The sequence below is a fragment of the Aspergillus caelatus genome (assembly GCF_009193585.1).
Source record: "Aspergillus caelatus strain CBS 763.97 unplaced genomic scaffold BDV27scaffold_105, whole genome shotgun sequence".
Classification (NCBI taxonomy): Eukaryota; Fungi; Ascomycota; class Eurotiomycetes; order Eurotiales; family Aspergillaceae; genus Aspergillus; species Aspergillus caelatus.
The window spans coordinates 34,739-52,130 of NW_022475368.1; the positions used below are offsets into that span (position 1 = coordinate 34,739).

The 17,392-nt window shown below is 46.8% G+C and overlaps 6 protein-coding genes and 1 non-coding gene across 7 annotated transcripts; 4 read left to right on the forward strand and 3 right to left on the reverse strand.

Moving 5' to 3' along the window:
- Window positions 1-249: 249 nt before the first annotated feature.
- Window positions 250-338, reverse strand: BDV27DRAFT_t125. The gene has a single exon. It is a non-coding gene; the product is annotated as a tRNA-Tyr (tRNA).
- Window positions 339-940: 602 nt separating this feature from the next.
- Window positions 941-2,829, reverse strand: BDV27DRAFT_3732 (FAD/NAD(P)-binding oxidoreductase). Its single transcript, XM_032076466.1, has one exon. It carries the CDS (start codon window positions 2,677-2,679, stop codon window positions 1,336-1,338), a length of 1,344 nt encoding a protein of 447 aa, XP_031926848.1. The 5' UTR covers window positions 2,680-2,829; the 3' UTR covers window positions 941-1,335.
- A 154-nt stretch (window positions 2,830-2,983) lies between these two features.
- BDV27DRAFT_129456 (MBL fold metallo-hydrolase) lies at window positions 2,984-4,903 on the forward strand. The gene is made up of 2 exons (XM_032067200.1): window positions 2,984-3,837; window positions 3,892-4,903. Exons 1-2 carry the CDS (start codon window positions 3,048-3,050, stop codon window positions 4,299-4,301), a joined length of 1,200 nt encoding a protein of 399 aa, XP_031926849.1. The 5' UTR covers window positions 2,984-3,047; the 3' UTR covers window positions 4,302-4,903.
- A 1,590-nt stretch (window positions 4,904-6,493) lies between these two features.
- On the forward strand, window positions 6,494-8,532 carry BDV27DRAFT_129458 (uncharacterized protein). The gene has a single exon (XM_032067201.1). It carries the CDS (start codon window positions 6,626-6,628, stop codon window positions 8,336-8,338), a length of 1,713 nt encoding a protein of 570 aa, XP_031926850.1. The 5' UTR covers window positions 6,494-6,625; the 3' UTR covers window positions 8,339-8,532.
- A 608-nt stretch (window positions 8,533-9,140) lies between these two features.
- BDV27DRAFT_129459 (transcription factor domain-containing protein) lies at window positions 9,141-11,900 on the forward strand. Its single transcript, XM_032067202.1, has 9 exons — window positions 9,141-9,282; window positions 9,345-9,445; window positions 9,509-9,705; window positions 9,759-10,235; window positions 10,292-10,484; window positions 10,556-10,705; window positions 10,758-11,242; window positions 11,307-11,519; window positions 11,587-11,900. The coding sequence occupies exons 1-9, from the start codon at window positions 9,172-9,174 to the stop codon at window positions 11,817-11,819; spliced, it is 2,160 nt and encodes a 719-aa protein (XP_031926851.1). The 5' UTR covers window positions 9,141-9,171; the 3' UTR covers window positions 11,820-11,900.
- Window positions 11,901-13,405: 1,505 nt separating this feature from the next.
- On the forward strand, window positions 13,406-13,864 carry BDV27DRAFT_158472 (uncharacterized protein; the record flags this gene model as incomplete). The annotated part of the gene is made up of 2 exons (XM_032072690.1): window positions 13,406-13,635; window positions 13,690-13,864. The coding sequence occupies 2 exons, from the start codon at window positions 13,406-13,408 to the stop codon at window positions 13,862-13,864; spliced, it is 405 nt and encodes a 134-aa protein (XP_031926852.1).
- Window positions 13,865-14,128: 264 nt separating this feature from the next.
- Window positions 14,129-17,384, reverse strand: BDV27DRAFT_165242 (kinase-like domain-containing protein; the record flags this gene model as incomplete). Its single annotated transcript, XM_032073873.1, has 5 exons — window positions 14,129-15,120; window positions 15,176-15,563; window positions 15,617-15,768; window positions 15,822-15,919; window positions 17,371-17,384. The coding sequence occupies 5 exons, from the start codon at window positions 17,382-17,384 to the stop codon at window positions 14,207-14,209; spliced, it is 1,566 nt and encodes a 521-aa protein (XP_031926853.1). The 3' UTR covers window positions 14,129-14,206.
- Between the last annotated feature and the right edge of the window lie 8 nt (window positions 17,385-17,392).

Below are 17,392 nucleotides of genomic sequence, written 5' to 3' on the forward strand. Positions count from 1 at the left end.
TTATATTAATATGTAATGTTTGATTCCATTGTTATTATTCTCTTGGCAAGAAGTAAGTACTGTGGGTTTTCATCTGGGCTTTGAAAATTTAATTCTCAGATTTATAATTCAAATCATGCTTGCACAAAAATATCTACCCTGGTAGATAAAGGGTGCAACTATTATAAGTATCTGTAGAAATAATAGAAAGTCCTCTGCCAGATTACGCTATCAGGCCGGCAAAAAAAGCCCAAAAAAAGAAAGACCTTTTCCCCCGAGCCGGAATCGAGCCGGCGACCTTTCGGTTATATGTGTATACCATTACAGCCGAACGCCATATCCAACTAGACCATCGGGGGTTTCTAGGTTGAACAGACAATTTGAGATTGAATATATAAACATAAGTAATATAAAGTTACTATATCTATCCCAAATACCTTCACCGTTTAACTCAATCCTTTCCCAATCAGACCTAGTTTAATAATTCAACCAATTCACGATACTGCGCTTGTCAAAGGTATGAGCACCTTGACAGCCCATACTTGACCATGAATCTTTACCCCCCGATGGTTTAGTTGGATATGGCATCTGACTACAATGCATACTTCCACGTAAATCTCGAATTCTTTCAGTCAATATATCCGCGTTCTAGACCTCATCCACTTCATGTCCCCTGTATATCCCGAGCCATTATAGCATATTCCAAAACTTGTATCAATCGGCGATTGATGATGGCGTTGTTCGCGAGCATCAGGATGACCATGACATGGTATGATGTCAAAGGTGAATAATCCCTTTCGGCCGACTGAAATGGGCGAAACTTCTCTCGGACGATAACATTATTTGTCGCCCGAGGGGAGGGGAGGGGAGGGTTGAATGACTACTAGTATAGACCACGGAATACATGCTAGAAAGTACAGAAAGAAGATATTTTAAAGCAATATATACCATGTAGGTCTTTTAAGCTATCAATCTCCGTTCCCCGCAAATGTGCGCGGGGAAGATGATGTTTCGGGGGAGAAAATGAAGGAAGCGGGTTTAATGTGGTTCGGCAACCCGTCCAGGGTTCTCGGCCGTAGTGGACCCACCAAAAAGACAGGTCCGATCTCGGCTACCAAATGACGTGATTTGAAAAATCAAGGAGGACGGAAAAAGTCGAACATCGAAGGGAGAAAAACAAAAAAGCGAAGGAAAAACAAAAGGGGGCCATTGTTGAGTTGAAGATTTCAGGAGCAAGTTTATACAATTTTGTAGATCATTATGTACATGGATTGTAAAATGTAATTTTCGCTAATTTTGAAGTTTCCAGTATTTGGTTGTCTCAAGAAGTATAGTACACACGAGCTCCAGGCTCTTCTAGTTAAGCCAACCCTTAGGACCGCCCCATTTGCCCTTGACCATGGCTTGGTAGTACACCCAAGGGAAGAAGTCTTTCTTCAGATGATAGAATGCACGGCGAGGAGTGGCTTGGTCGATACCGAGCAAGTTACCAAAAGTCTCCTTGGGCTGTCCGCCGTACTTGAATTCAGCCAAAAGAACCTTGCCGTACTCTGTCAGGAGAGGGCATGAGGTATAGCCGTCATAGTTGCCTTCGGGCTCCTTGCCCTCCATTGTGGAAAGCAAACCACGGACAAGGATGGGTGATTGGGAAGTAATTGCCGCAGCCGTCTTGGCTGTAGGAAGACTGGAGCCATCGCCCGCAGACCAGACATTAGAGAATTTCTTGTGACGCATGGTGCTATCATCAACATCGACAAATCCAGCCTCGTTTGCCAGAGCGCTGTTCTTGACAAATGCATGGGGGCCCATCTTGGGCACAACGTGCAGCAGATCGAATTGTTTCTTAACCTTCTCCTGTCCATCGAGACGAGCAAAAGTGGCTGTATTGCCTTCGATGGCGACGAGGTCATGCTGGAAGAGTCCCTCGACGCCCCTTTCCTTCCGCAGAGCCTCAAGTGTAGCACTGTACTTAGGCACACCAAACATGGCTGGGAGAGCAGTGGCAAAGCTGATATTGATGGCAGAATTGGAGGGGTTGCTAGGGTCGTAGAGGCCGGCTCTCTTCCAATGGTCCAATGCAAGCCACATGACCTTTTGCGGCGCGCCCGCACATTTGACCACACCGGCAGGTTGTGTGAAAAGAGCCACACCTTTCTGGAGTTTTTGGACGGTGCGGAAGACTTTATCGCATGTGTCGTAACCATAGATAGTCGAGACAGGAGCGTCTGGAGACTCCAGAGCCTCGGGCAGACCCTCGATGCTGCCATAATTAATGTTAATGCCGGGCACCACAACTAGCTGCTCATAGTTGACCTTGTCGCCATTACCGAGAGTAACAAGATTCTCCTCGGGGGAAAACGTGGACACCCTGTCGTTGTAAAATTTGAGCTTAGGATCAATCAGACTGTTCATTGGCCTGCGCAGCTCCTCCTTGGTTTTAAGACCACCCCCAACCAAAGTCCATCCGGGCTGATAATGGTGCCATGCTGCCGGGTCGACAACAGCAATGTCATCTTGAGTAAATTTGCCAGAGTTAAGAAGCTGATGGCTGATAGACAGACCAGCAGTACCACCACCAATCACCACAACCTTGTGGTTCCGAGAAGCAGAGCTCACTGGTGTAGCCGTTGCGAAATTTCGTGCAGCTGGAACTTTTTGGGCAGCAGCGCAAGCTGCTGACGTTACTCGAGTGCGGAACATGTCTGAAAAATGGATTGTGCGAGACGGAAAGTAGAGATTATTGGAGAAGAAAAAATGAATTAGAAGAGAAATGGCCAGGTCACTTTAAAGGACTGGGGCGATGACCGTCCGTGGTGAATTGGAGTAACACCGGAGAGAGCGATGGATAAGATTATCAACAAGGCGGGACAAGTTCGATCGCCGACTGCTCTTTATGTACCTGACAGCACGTGGACCGGTCGGCGAAGAATCGGACGGTTGCAGCGCTTGCCACTTTCCGGAATAAGTGGACCCCGGGAACCCTAACTTGGACAACCTTAAGTATCGTAAATGCCCTTCTCTGTACATATTCCATGTTTTCTAATGCTCCATCATAACATAACATCATAATGAACTCCTTTAGAACTTCCCAGGCTGCTTTGGGCTCACTTGGGCCAATGGCCAACTCGATTCGAGCCACAACTCTTAGGAGGCCGCTCCGTTCTCTTTGCCAACATGCCGAGAAGAGGGCCGCATATACCACCAAAACCTACCATTCAGCCGTCAGTACCGATTTTCAAAAAGCTTCACTAAAAAGCAAGTTGGATGATAGACGCACCTTATTATTTAATAATTCACGGTCTATACGTTCAATTACGACCAAAACCCCACAAGCTGTAGCCCAAGGCCGAGCTTCGTACAGCACGGAAGCCACTGCGACCGGGGAACCTACCATCCACGCCGTTTTTGAGACGAAGACAGGTACATGGCAATACGTGGTCTCTGACCCATCCACTTTGGCTGCTGTAATCATCGATCCAGTTCTGGATTATGACCCAGCCACCCAAACCGTTACCACTTCCGCCGCCGATTCACTGCTCTCACTGGTCAAGGAAAAGGGATACAAGGTTGACAGAATCTTGGAGACTCATGCCCATGCAGACCATCTCACTGCAGCATCTTATCTCCAGAATCGCCTTATGGAGGAATATGGCCACAAGCCATCGATCGGCATTGGCAAGCGCATCGGGCAGGTGCAGAAATTATTCGGTCAGAGATACGCAGTTCCACCAGATGAATACAGTGTTGTTTTTGACACACTGTTTAATGACGATGAGAAGTTCAAGATTGGAAATTTGGTAGCCACAGCCATGCACCTTCCCGGTCACACCCCAGACCATTTAGGCTATAAAATTGGAGGTAAGATTCTCACTAGAATTCTTTTCGATATCCGGATCTGCTGACAATTTTTAGATAATGTATTCTGTGGGGATTCTTTGTTCCACGCAGATATTGGTACTGCGCGCTGTGACTTCCCTGGTGGAAGTGCACAAAGCCTCTTCAACTCCGGACGTAAACTTCTTAGCTTGCCAGACCACGTGAAGATCTGGACAGGCCATGATTATCCACCGGAGGACCGTAAAACCCCGATACCTTGGCTAAGCGTGCAGGATCACAAGAGTCAAAACAAACATTTGAGAGACGGAATCACTGAGGAGGAGTTTGTGTCTCTGCGGCAGGAACGAGACGCGAAGTTGGCAGAGCCAAGATTGCTCCACCAGTCACTTCAAATAAATATCCGGGGAGGACAGCTGCCGAAGCCAACCGAAGCCGGACATCGGATGCTTCACGTTCCGCTAAAGCTTAGAGATGTTAAATGGTAATGATGGCTTGTATTTGTGAAAGACGGCTTAGAGCCGTTGGCAGGATGATATGAGTGCTCCAACGAGAACATGGTTGCTAAGGTGTAATATTGGAAATATATCTGCGAGGTGTTAAGTTATATGTGCTGTGTGTACATGCTAATGCAAGTTCTTCATTTTGCTCCCCAATGGACCAGAGTCACCAGACAACCCCGAGTCATCAGCCTTTTGTTTCTGCAGGTTCTGGTGGACAAGTGCCTGTTGGGGGCTAGTGAAAGCCATCTTTCAGTTGGTTTCATTAACACAAATCACCGAATAGCGAAGAGGCGGTGGAGGTTGATAGAGCCGTCGAAATGTAAACATGGGGAAAACCTTATGTGTACCGTATGACCGAAGGAGTCCTAAATGATGGGTCACGAAAGTGGGAAAATATTTACCTTAACTATACGGTGCTGATTCTCATGTCCTTTGTCCTTTGTCCAGGATCCTGGTCAATTCGATGATAGGTAGCCCACAATCGTTGAGAATGATACACTGAAGAACAACAGTAGTCTACCTGTGGTCTTGTGTAGCATGGTTTTGGGCATGGGTTGGATAGGGTTAAGAGCGTTGCTGGATGTTCACAGTGATAGTGGTGGAGAATTGACTTCACTAGAACGTAGCTTTCTGGAGGGGCGAGTCTTTCATAGTACCTTTCTTAGGATATATTGTAACTTCGGCTCGTGGACGGCCAATATCAGCTGAGTCTCCACTTGAACTGATAACGGGCGGACCGACGGTACAGAATCGCCATCCAACATAGGCAACCTATTTGACAAACGAGCTAGACTGTATAACACCCCACTCTAGATTGGAAAAACAAGAGGAATGCAGCAATGATATGAAGTCCAGTGCTCATATAATACATGCATTACGTTTACACAATCAGAGATAGGCCGTTATACGAAGTGGACTTTGGTAGTCCGGGCCGCTACAGCAAGTTTCCGGAGATCATTCACTATCTATGGCCAGGCCTCGCCAAATCTTACCGTCGTCATTTGACTTTGGACCCTTGGACTGAAAGACTGATAAAGATAGAATCAGGGATGCTATTTGCTCAACGCCCCATGGGGTTATACAGTCCATCGGCGCCTAAACCGAATCCGGACACACACAGGCGCATTGGCCCAAGGGGGTTAAGCTCACGTGATCGGTTCACTCCAAAAAGGGTAATCCTATCCAGAATCCGGAGAGTGACTAAGATTTCGCTAGACCAAAACGAGCAAAAAGGACCCCATGACCAAGACCGGTATACTCTCCCATCTACTCCCGTACCTCTACTTGATATCCGTCGGCATACGGCCCGGCGGCTTCACTTCGATAGTGATGGAGCTTATACCTTATCTCACACATACTTTCGAAAGGGCGGCGGGGAAGCGGCATGATAGCCGTGTCCTCCGGCCTGGATCGATGGTTGTCGATGAATAAATAATGGCCTAGTCTCGACAGATTGGAATAGCGAATCAAGCGTTTTTCTCAACATGGCGCCTACACAAAGAGTTGTTATTATTGGGGCCGGTATCGTGGGCACCAACATCGCTGACGAGCTGGTCTCGCGCGGATGGAAGGACATCACCGTTGTCGAGCAAGGCCCGTTGCATATGCCGGGCGGCTCGACATCACACGCTCCAGGTCTTGTGTTCCAGACCACTCCTTCGAAGACCATGACCAATTTGGCCCGCTACACCGTTGAAAAGCTGCTATCTATCGATTGCTTCAATCAAGTAGGTGGCCTGGAAGTGGCGACGACACCTGAGAGACTTCAAGAACTTAAGCGCAAGCACGGCTATGCCTCGTCGTGGGGGATCGAGGCACGCCTCATCGATGCCGAGGAATGCCTCAAAATGTATCCTCTCTTAAATAAGGAAAAGGTTCTAGGGGGCCTACACATTCCGAGTGACGGTCTAGCACTCGCTGCACGCGCGACACAATTGCTCATCGAAAGAACCCGCAATGCCGGTGTCCGCTATCTCGAGTCTACACCTGTCACCGGCATCGAACGAAGTGGTCGCCGGGTAACAGGAGTGAGGATACCCAACGGCGTCATTCCTGCCGATATTATAATTTCTTGTGCTGGCTTCTGGGGTGTTGAAGTTGGCGCCATGGTCGGTGTGCCGATTCCTTTGCTTCCGCTAGCGCATCAGTATGCGAAAACAACTACCGTGCCGGCTCTCGCTGGCCGTCCCATCAATGATCTTCCGAATGGACGAAATGCTGTACGGCCTATCCTACGTCATCAAGACCATGATCTATATTTCCGCGAGCATGGCGGCCAATACGGCATCGGCTACTATGGTCATCGTCCCATGCCTGTCGTCGCCGCATCGTTGGGATTAACTTCCAAGCACGTCGATGAGAAGAATATGCCATCACGCTTGGAGTTCACCAGCGAGGATTTCGACCCAGCCTGGAAGGAGACACAGGAGCTGTTGCCCGCTCTACGCGACACAGAAATTGCCGACGGCTTCAATGGCATTTTCTCTTTCACTCCGGATGGTGGTCCCCTCATTGGACAAGCACCGAATGTTGATGGCTTCTATGTAGCCGAGGCGGTCTGGGTAACACATTCAGCTGGTGTGGCACGCGCTGTAGCAGAGGTGCTTACCACAGGCCGATCCCAGATTGACCTTTCTGAATGCGAGCTCTCTCGTTTTGAAGAAATTCAACTCAGCCGTGACTACGTCAGCGAGACCTCGCAGCAGAATTTTGTCGAGATCTACGATATACTACATCCCATGCAACCAAAGGAGTCGCCCCGGAACCTTCGCGTTAGTCCCTTTTATAACAGAGAGCGAGAGTTGGGTGCTTTCTTCCTCGAGCTTGGGGGGTGGGAGCGTCCATTCTGGTACGAATCTAACTCAGAGCTACTGAAGTATCTCCCGGCACAGTGGCAACCCGTCGGACGAGATGCCTGGTCAGCACGGTTCTACTCGCCTATTTCTGCAGTGGAAGCTTGGAAGACACGCAATGCAGTAGCCATGTACGATATGACTTCATTTCACCGATTCGAGGTGTCCGGCCCGGGGTCTATCGATCTCCTCCAACGGTTAACTACAGGCGACATTACTGCCAAGCCGGGGACCATCACTTACACTCTTCTCCTAAACGATCACGGCGGAATTCGCAGTGACATTTTCGTATCAAGGCTCAGTGAGGATGTCTTCCAAATCGGAGCAAACACGGCCATCGATCTGGAATATCTAGTTAGAGAAGGCCGTCGCCAAGAACAGCACACTCCGAGCCAATGGGTCCAGGTCCGTGAAATTACTGGCAGCACCTGTTGTATCGGACTCTGGGGCCCTCGCGCCTGGGACGTTATCAGCACCATCACCACAGATGACTTTTCCAACACGGGGCTGCCTTATCTCGGGGTTAAGAACGCGACTATCGCCGGAATCCCAGTCACGGCTTTCCGGAAGTCCTACGTCGGGGAGCTGGGCTGGGAGATCCAGACCAGTTCCCAGTACGGCCAGCGGTTGTGGGATGCAATCTGGCAGGCAGGAAAGTGCCACGGGTTAATCGCGGCCGGCCGTGCTGCCTTTAACGCTTTGCGGTTGGAGAAGGGCTACCGAACCTGGGGCAGCGATATGACCACCGAACACAACCCGTATGAAGCAGGCGTTGCTTCCGCCATCAAGACAGACAAAAGGGAAGACTATGTGGGTAAAGCTGCCATTCAGCGTCTCTCAAAACAGGCACCCACAAGGCGTCTGCGCTGCCTCACCGTCAATGATGGGCGTTCTATGGTGCTTGGTAAGGAGCCAGTTTTCCTGAATGGTAAAGCTGTTGGCTATGTCACTAGCGCCGCGTTCGGCTTCACGGTTCGAAAGCCGGTCGCGTACGCCTGGTTACCCGCGAGCGTAACAGAGGGCCATACAGTTGAGATCGAGTACTTTGGGCGGCGTATTCCAGCTACCGTCACAACAGAGCCACTGTACGACCCGCAAATGAGCCGACTACATGCGGACGGCTCATCAGTGGTACCCGAGATCCAGAAGCCCTTGAAGAACCTTCTATAACGATACTGATTTTAACGAGCGATGCAATGAAATTAGCGCTGTTTTATCTATGTTTATTCATTACCGGACTGTACATGGGAATAAACCCGAAGGACAATTTGCCAGGCTATGTTGATAGACCCTGCGTATGTGTCCCCTGATTTATTTGTTTTGATTTTTAACCATTGCGATTATGTATGTGGCGCAATGAATTCGTGTCATATTTAGAGATACAATATACACCTGCATAACATTGGAATCTTAAGCATCTGATAATCCATGTGAGCCTGAAAAGCTTTCGCAATACTACCAAGGCTTTGTCCTAAAGCTATGAGCGTACTGCCTCGCTGGGCACAGGAGGTGAAGTGTCACGCCGCCACAAGGTACCATAAAAGCAATCATGATACTTTTCAAGGACCGAGGTATGAGGAGTGTTCGCCATCGTTATTCCCATGTTGATTGCACAAGGTAGATCTCCCGCGTGGTTGGTCTATATTAAGAACGCAGCATCTCCGTGGTTCGTACATCCGAATATACTTAGGGGGGTGGGGAGGTTCAACCCGTACCTTAATATGTTAGCTCTCCACACGGATTTCTTGGCGTGCTTTATTTAGCTTTCGGTAGAGTGGATGCATCTCGATGAAGCGTCAACGATCCGCATCTCCACCCGAAAGTGGAATAGGCAGCAGTGGCTGAGCCCTCGTTATCTTTGTCCGTCCTATTTTAGGCACAGGGCCCATGCTTCCACCAGGAACACTGTATATAGTGGCCTATTAACCTTTATAGGTTGGCTCCGTATAAATATGCCCAGTAAAGAAGAGTCCACAACGTGAGAACAAGCCTTTCCCAAGATCATGATTAACATGAGAAGATCTGGTGGTAACCAGATGGCTCAGAATAATCGAGCAAACAGGCGGTCTCGGGTAGCCTTGGCCTGTGATATCTGTCGTTTGCGAAAGTCGCGGGTAAATATATATCCCTCCCCATCCTATTCTTAGACTGCAATTGTAAGCTGACACATTCTTAGTGCGATGGCATCCGCCCCAGCTGCTCTGCGTGTGGTCGTTTGGGGTTTGAATGTGTATATACCACCCCAAACCATACCCAGAATGTCATCATTCAGAAAGAGTTCGTGACACTGACATTAGTCCAACTGTGGAGGTGTTCTTTGTGGGGCTTATCATGTCATAGGTATTTCCAAGCGCTAGAAGATCGTGTTAAAAGCATAGAAGAAACTCTAGCTACCATGAAAGATGATCTGGGGGCAGCATCGACGTCTTCGCAGACATCCGATATTGAAGCTAAGTGCGCTATCAATGACACAAACAACCCAGTCCGAGGCATAGGGTTAAACTCCCTTACCGATGAGAAAGAACCTGGATTTCTTGGTATAACTGCTTCGTTCCCTGCAAGTGCCAGCCAATTAACAGGTGTGCAAAAGGCCCTTCATCAAATGACTACTTTCTGCGTTGTTTATGTCATGCCATTACACCGGAAAAGGATATGCCTATTCTACCTACCTCCAATATGGAATCTCACGTGGACGTATTCCAAGCACAATATCCGACCCCAGCCTCCGAGAGGACACAATCTTCGGAGGCAAATATCTTTTCACTCCCACCAGCCAACGAAATGACGGAACTTGTCCAGAAGTTTTTCTTCGAGATTGGGATCTTGTTTCCTTTCATATATCCAGTTACGTTTCTGGAGACATATACCCGTTTGCTCAAGAATGGTTGCTTAAGTGTGAGGCGAAAATGGCTGGCACTGCTGAACCTGATTTTCGCCATGGTCAAACTATCTATTATCCCGAACAAGCAGTATGTTGCAACTTATATCACTGAATCTGATGCTTGTTACCAACGGGCAGTGAATCTATACGGCGAGGAAATATTTAATGGTGAGAATATCGAAGATGGTGAGTTGTCACCTGTGCCCCTAAATGGCACGATACAGACTCATAGTCCACTGCAGTGCAGTTCCTTCTCCTCCTAGGCCAGTACCTTCATGGGAGGCATAGACCTGGACAGGCTTGGACGGTACATACCTTAACTGTTAAGGCAGCCTTTAAACTTGGTCTACATTCGCAAAATGCCCTGAAAGATATGCCTGCGCTGGCAAAGGAGGCGCGCAAACGCACCTGGTATGGGTGTGTTATGATCGACAGGTATATGTTCTCGAGTAATTCCACTTCGCATTATATCAGTATTGGTAGGCTAAAGAATTCGTGCGATTTAGATTTTTGAGTATGACACTTGGAAGACCAGCCGCAATACCAGACTGCTACATAAGGCTTGAGCTGCCTGCCAACCATACCTGCATCGATACATCCACCATCATGGACAATACAACAGCTGATCTTAGTGTTTCCTGCCTCAATTCTACCATGTAAGTTTACCGATATAGCAGGTTGTGCCCGTCATTAAAACGAATCATCCAGTGCTCTGTACAAACAACTAGCAAAGATTATTGACGTACTTTTCGACCACAATCTGGACTCTGGCACGTCTTTAAGTATAAACGAGATAATTTCTCACATTTCGTCAATGGAGGATAGCCTCTGTGCTTGGCAGATATCACTTCCCCACGGTCTAACTATTCTCTCGGCAGCAGGATTACATGATGAGCAGCAGGAGCCGCTAACAAACGCGGAATTCTTCTCAAGAAAATTCTCTGTTATGATCTCTCTACGATACTACAATATCCGCACTCTTCTCCATCGTTCAACCCTGGCAAGTATGATTGAAACATGGCGCCACACAACCGATCAACAGGGATCCCAGACAATTCCGCTAGTTGGGCTGCACAGCTTGGAGATATGCACCGAGTCAGCAATTGCCACGATCGATATGATATATGAGTTAGTCTATGCCACCGATTGGCGAACTAATCTTCTTGAGGCCTGGTGGTTCTCGCTGCACTATGGTATGTGTGCGCCCAGCAAGCCCGTTTTGATTCCCCGCTGTCCCTTAATCTAATGCAAATATAGTTTTCAACGCGGCCTTAGCTATCATAGGAGTGCTATGGCTCTGCAAATCGAACTATGTCTTGGGTCTTACAATGGAACAGCTGGCAAGGAAGGCAAGGCTGTACCCTGACCGTGCCATTGCAGTATTGTCTCAGCTAGTGTCTGGTGACCCTGTTACAGATCGATGTCGAGACATTCTTCAGCGGTTGACAGAGGTTCTCTATGATCCTACTGGTGAGATCTTGATATCCATAATTATTAATCCAGAAAGCGCAAATAGCTGACGTGTATGAGGGAGAAGGACAAGGAAACCCGTTCCAGGACCAGTTGACATCACTGCAGGGCCATGGTAGTATGTCGGAAATACTAAATTCTTTATCTCAGGACAGCCACCATTCTTTAAATAACATGTGCTTTGAAGCCTCTGCGACAATCGAGGATCTTCTGACCTTATCAAGTGGAACAGGGGTGCTACCTAGTGATCAATGGCAGGGGCTTGCTTCTACGCAGGATTTCGACGTAGAAGGACCATAATCAATGTATAAATTATTGGATATAGTAGATCTATATAAAACGATGAGAATATTCAAACCCCGAAATAAAGGAATATTGCTATACCAAGATCTAGTTAACAGACACTGTCTATAGCTCTTCGCTAATGGTAAGGCATTACGCCCACTCCGCCATTCACTCTCGTTCATTTCTTGACTTTTATGGCGGACTTTAGCTTTAAATCCTAGATAGGGCTCATTAAATTGCGGATTTCCTTTCTCAATAATTCGACAACCCCAATGACATAAAAATAAACGAAGGCAACATAGAGCACCGCTAATTGGACTAATACAATCCCCAAGCGCAATTAGCATTAAATTCAGGCACCATGAGGGATTTATATGCATTCCAACACACGACTATAGCACAAAAGATTTACGGAGTAGGGTATGCAGTCTAGCGAGTGGGGCCGTAGAATATCCATTAGTACTAACTGGCAAGTAATAGTAGCCCTTAGAGATTGAGAGCAGACAGCTTTCTTGGTTCAGAACTTACCAACACACCCGGAGCCTCCGTAGATCGTGTTATTCCTTGCTTTCTGGCATCATTCGATAGTACGACTCATGTTTTTGGGTGGATCTCCATTGAAACAACGTGGTCGTGCCAAGAATATGCCAGATAGCCTTTATTCCACATTCCAAGGGTGCAGATCGTCAAGCAGACGTCAAAATCTTACCTCGGCATATTTTTTACTCTGCAAATTAAGCGATGTTGCTCTGGGTATGTATTAATGTCGATTTATTTTGTCTTTACCAACAACACCATTTATAAAAGAGAGAGATAAGAAGGAGAGGGAAAAATAACAGAGCCCTAATTTTCCCGTACAAATACAGTAATAGCGATGGAGTTAGAGGCAAATAGATGAGCTTTGAATGAAGAATAAGGCTAATAAAATGCAGAACCCCAGCCTCGTCTGCGGACACCAACACGTATATCCCGTACATTGAAGCCAATCAATCAAAGCCACGCAAGCCCATGTGGACAGTGTGGATACGAAACATAACCTTTTTGTGCCCACTTTCTTCATAGCTGTTAGCTCATCTGACTATCATCTACCTTCCTACTTATTCTTATTTAGTATGCTCTGTTCCCGTCACTTTTTCCTTCTTTGCTATTCTCCTCTTTCCTTGTCTGGATGCCTATGCACCTCTGAGGAATAAAATGGAAACCCTCGTAAGCTACGGAGTCACCTACCTAATAACGAACAACTCAACTCTAGCAACCCTAGTTGCTGCAGTCTACGGACTCTACCTCAAATCATCCACGAAGCGTCTCTCTGTCCGCACGCTTCTACTATGTCAATCACCAGATTATTCGTTGACCAAATCAGATATCGACGCATTCTTATCTAGATCTTATGGAAGAGATAGTTGTGAGTGGTCATGCACATGCATTAGCATTGACGAAAACTACGAAGGACCAGCACTGAAAGCTGTTCATGTATGCCTAAACTCCTCTCTCTCATTTGGCTCTTTTTGTTATCTATGGAAAGAATGGAGAAAGATTTGTATTATTCCTAGAAAAAGTGATTAATGATCGAGTACCAGATTAACCTTGAGCACGAAAGCATGCTATATGATGACTCGCTTCGTGAGCTTCCGATTCGTCAATTATGCAGTAAGCTTGTTGGCTTGCATACATTCAAAGATCATCGCTTCCGGATCGTACCTGAACGGGCTGGCGAGGATCTAGATGATATTTGTCGGGCTTTTGGTAGCTGTCTTGTATTGATGCATTTGAAGGACATTTATGAAAGATACTCTGGGGATGATGCGGAGGACGATGAACGCTACTCAGAGTAAGTGAAAATAGGGTGGATTATTTCTTTATGGCATAACTGACCCTGATATAGTGAGAGAATCCTTTCTTTTCTACAGAAGTTCACAGACGAGTACGGAGCATATATTGAGTCTCTATCAGATGAAAAGGTCTTTGAGATTCTTGGAGTTATCGAAGACCCAAAGTTTGGATGGATGCTCAGTGAGCTGAGGAAAAGATGTACGAAGAGCACTTTGGGGGAACGGTGACTGTTGGATTCAGTCTCATGCAAACCTAGTCGAATGGGGACTTTTGATATGCGATTAAGCTCTACATTTCTCCTTGCCCACATCGCTATGTGTACTGCTGCCAGCGATGTTGATGTACACCTTGGGATTAACCGCGACCTCTATGTAATAGCAGACTATGTTTAATATACCCAGACTTACGGTGCTGAAGCGACAAAAATAAAACCCCTCAGCATTAATGAACTATAAATAATCGGAATATACATAAGCGGAGATATTTTAAAATTTATCTTTTCGGTGTCCATCGGAAGCTTAACAACCGTCATAACGGTTGATTGACGATTGCTCGGCCCATCGCAATAGTTAATCTTCAGTCTCTTGATAGGGCCAGAGCTTGGAAAATAGCTCTCTCTCAGTTTCGTCTTGAGCCAACCCAAGGAAAATCTCTTTTACCTTCCGACTAATATTGACCGCGGCTTCATAGTCATTAGATCTGACCATGCCATCATGAGGAAGCAATGCTTGATCATGAAGTATCGTGAGCAGCTGACCAACACCATCAATGGTCTCTTCTTCCTCCGAGTAAAGCTGGAGGTCAGTTTTCGTAAATTGAAGTGGACAGGGTAGCCCGCTGTCTGAAGAGATCTCTTCCCAATACGCAGCAAGTGCAATAAGTGGCTGTCGAAGGAAGAAAACGTTTTGCCTTTCCCATACACCAGTCACCAGCCAAGCAGGCTTGCGCATGATGGGAACCGTCTTCTGTTGAAGGACAGCCCAGTGACGCGGTGCTCGTTTGTATGCTTGAGCTTCGTAGTATTTATGCATTGTCTCGCTCTCCAAATCCCCCTGGATCTTATTCTGCTCTTCTTCACTGAGACTGTCAAAGTTCTCGGGTTTTTCAGGAATGACCCAGCCCTCTCGGACCGGGCCGGGGTGTCGAAACATTCTCGGAACGCCGGACTGGTAGAACAAAGGGGCAACGCACGCGGATTGCCAATCTATTATGCTTGTAATATCATGGGTGTTAGGGTCCACGTATACATTGTCCAGATGAAGATCTGGGTGCCATAGGATATTTGAACTTGCTGCTTCATCGTTTGATGAGGGAACCAGGTAAGAGGCCGCGTCCATGTATTGAGTGAGAAGGGTGAGTCCGTCTTCGGGACGTTCTTGATCTTCCATTGACCTATAGTAGTTCATTCTGGATTTGGCATATGATTTGATCCATGCTATCTCGTTGCTCCCCAATGCCTGGGCGTACTGAATTGGACTGAGCCCTGCGTATATACCATCAGCCTCTCTATTTGGGGGATAAGTGTCTGGATTACCCACAGGGGCCACGGTCCAACTTCATGTCCTTCCTAGCCCCGGTCCATAGCTCAGCTGAAGTGAGCGGGCCTATAGCAAAACGTTCAAGAACTTCCGGTGCGATGGAATCCACGGTCAGCGCTTTTGCATCCCCAGTCAAGGAAAGAAGGTCATCTTTATAGTAAATGCAACCATGCCAGGGGAAGGCGACGGTAGTCAGCTTATTCTCCATGTCAACAACCTGCCTAATTAACCTGACCCTCTCTTCTCGCGGCCATTGATTCCAAACAGAACCAAGCCGTACACCCTGTACCTTCTCTTGAATAATATACTCCGCTCCCACAGAGTTATTTGTCGCATCTGTTGACCACGCGAGAATTCGAGGTGAGGGAAGTTTGAACACCTCACGAAGCTATGATGTTTTGTACGATCATAACGAAATATAGATATAGATATTCATCATACCATATCATATGTGGCAACCTCCGAGGCTGTCGTGTATCGCGCCGGCCCTGCACTTGGATTTGGGAGCTTTGTAAAAACCTCGACGCCGTTATCCATTGTCAGTATGAGCGCTTTGTTGTGTAAGCCCTCCGAGCACTTTAGGACTCGGGTGCCTATCAGACAAATTAGCAGCTATATATGTGGACTGAGTTAATATGACGCTTACAATATCTCGAACCCTCACTAACATCGAGTGCGGCTCGAATGAGCTCTTGGAGGTCAAATTTCACATAGCGTTTGCTGAGCTCCCTTTCCTCATTGTACCTAAGAGTTTGATTAATGAGCAAGCTTGCATAACCAAAATAAATGCTGCGTGCATTCTTACAGCCATCGACACCTCGTGTAACGATATAGGTCTTCCTCAGGGATACGTTCATCTGGCCCTGTCAATTATTCGGATCCTGGAACGGGAGATGATGAATGGCTGCACACATGATCCACTGTCCGTTTCAATGTATAAATCTGGGGGGTGGGGCGACTGTCTCCCGCCCAAAGAAAACAGCGAAAAAGGGCGTATGTTATGACATTGACTGTGTCCATTCCAATGCTTTCGTAGGACTAAGTTTCTCCAGCTTAGCGAGACAGTCTTTATCATGCTGATGGTTGGAATTAAGCTGACATTGTTGCTGTTATTACCAGAGATCCCGCTGGCCTGATGTCCGCATGCGGATTCGGATTTACTAACACTCCGTCTAGTATGTATACTCACATGCATGATGAGACAGACAAACAAGATACCAAATGTCACAAATAAAGATGTATTTTGAACCAATTATATTTAGATTACACCTAAAATGAAGGTGAGTCCGCCTTTCGCATGGGGGTGTCAGTTGCATTGTCCATCCATTCAAGTATATATTTACTTCCGGACATGTGACAGTAGTATGTCCACTTCAGAAACCCATGGCTACTATCTGGCTTACCCAAGTATTTTGGTACTTATGTTAGTTTTTCAGACCGTACCCATAGACCATTGAATGACACAGGCTATGGAATATTTGCAGATGCTTGATCACTCTAAACATATCTATTACCTCTATGAAGAAACTATAGGGAGATGGTGGTTGGATCTAATTATTCATCGGCTAGTTCTAGGAATGTGTCCGAAGAAATCCATTGTAGGAAGTTGTAAACGTATGAACTAGAGTATTGTCTTCACAAGGACGATGGTGATGTGAACAGCAGCTGCTCCATGATGTGAGCTGAAGTCCAGGGTGAAACTTGACGAATGCGTTCGGGTTCGCTCAAGAGACCATACTGAGTATATCCCGGATCTTACATACGGCAATATTTTGTCGCTAGGCCCTAATTTGTATATACTGCAAAAATGATTTAATCATGTGGTTAGTCATCGACATCGGGGTTACATTTCCACTGATCCATGATCCTTACTCGGCTCGGTGGAGCCCAAGTCCATTTCTCATTGGGGCATAGTTTATCTAACTGTCAATATGCGTCTTGTCAACAGCGGAACTCGATGGACAAATCCTCGGAAACTCACTATTTAAATGTAAATTAAGTTCGGTAGTGACTCATACAATACCTCTTGTGGTAAGATAGAACGCGGTTATTACTGCCGATAAGCACGGACAAAGAATGGTCCTACGAGGCGGAGTATGGATCTCCTAGCAGCGCATTCCCCAGATATAACTAGTTATAAACAGGGCCTATCATCGGTAGCTGTAGATTTGCGAATCAATATCACTATTCTATACTCACAAAATTCCATTCTTCGTA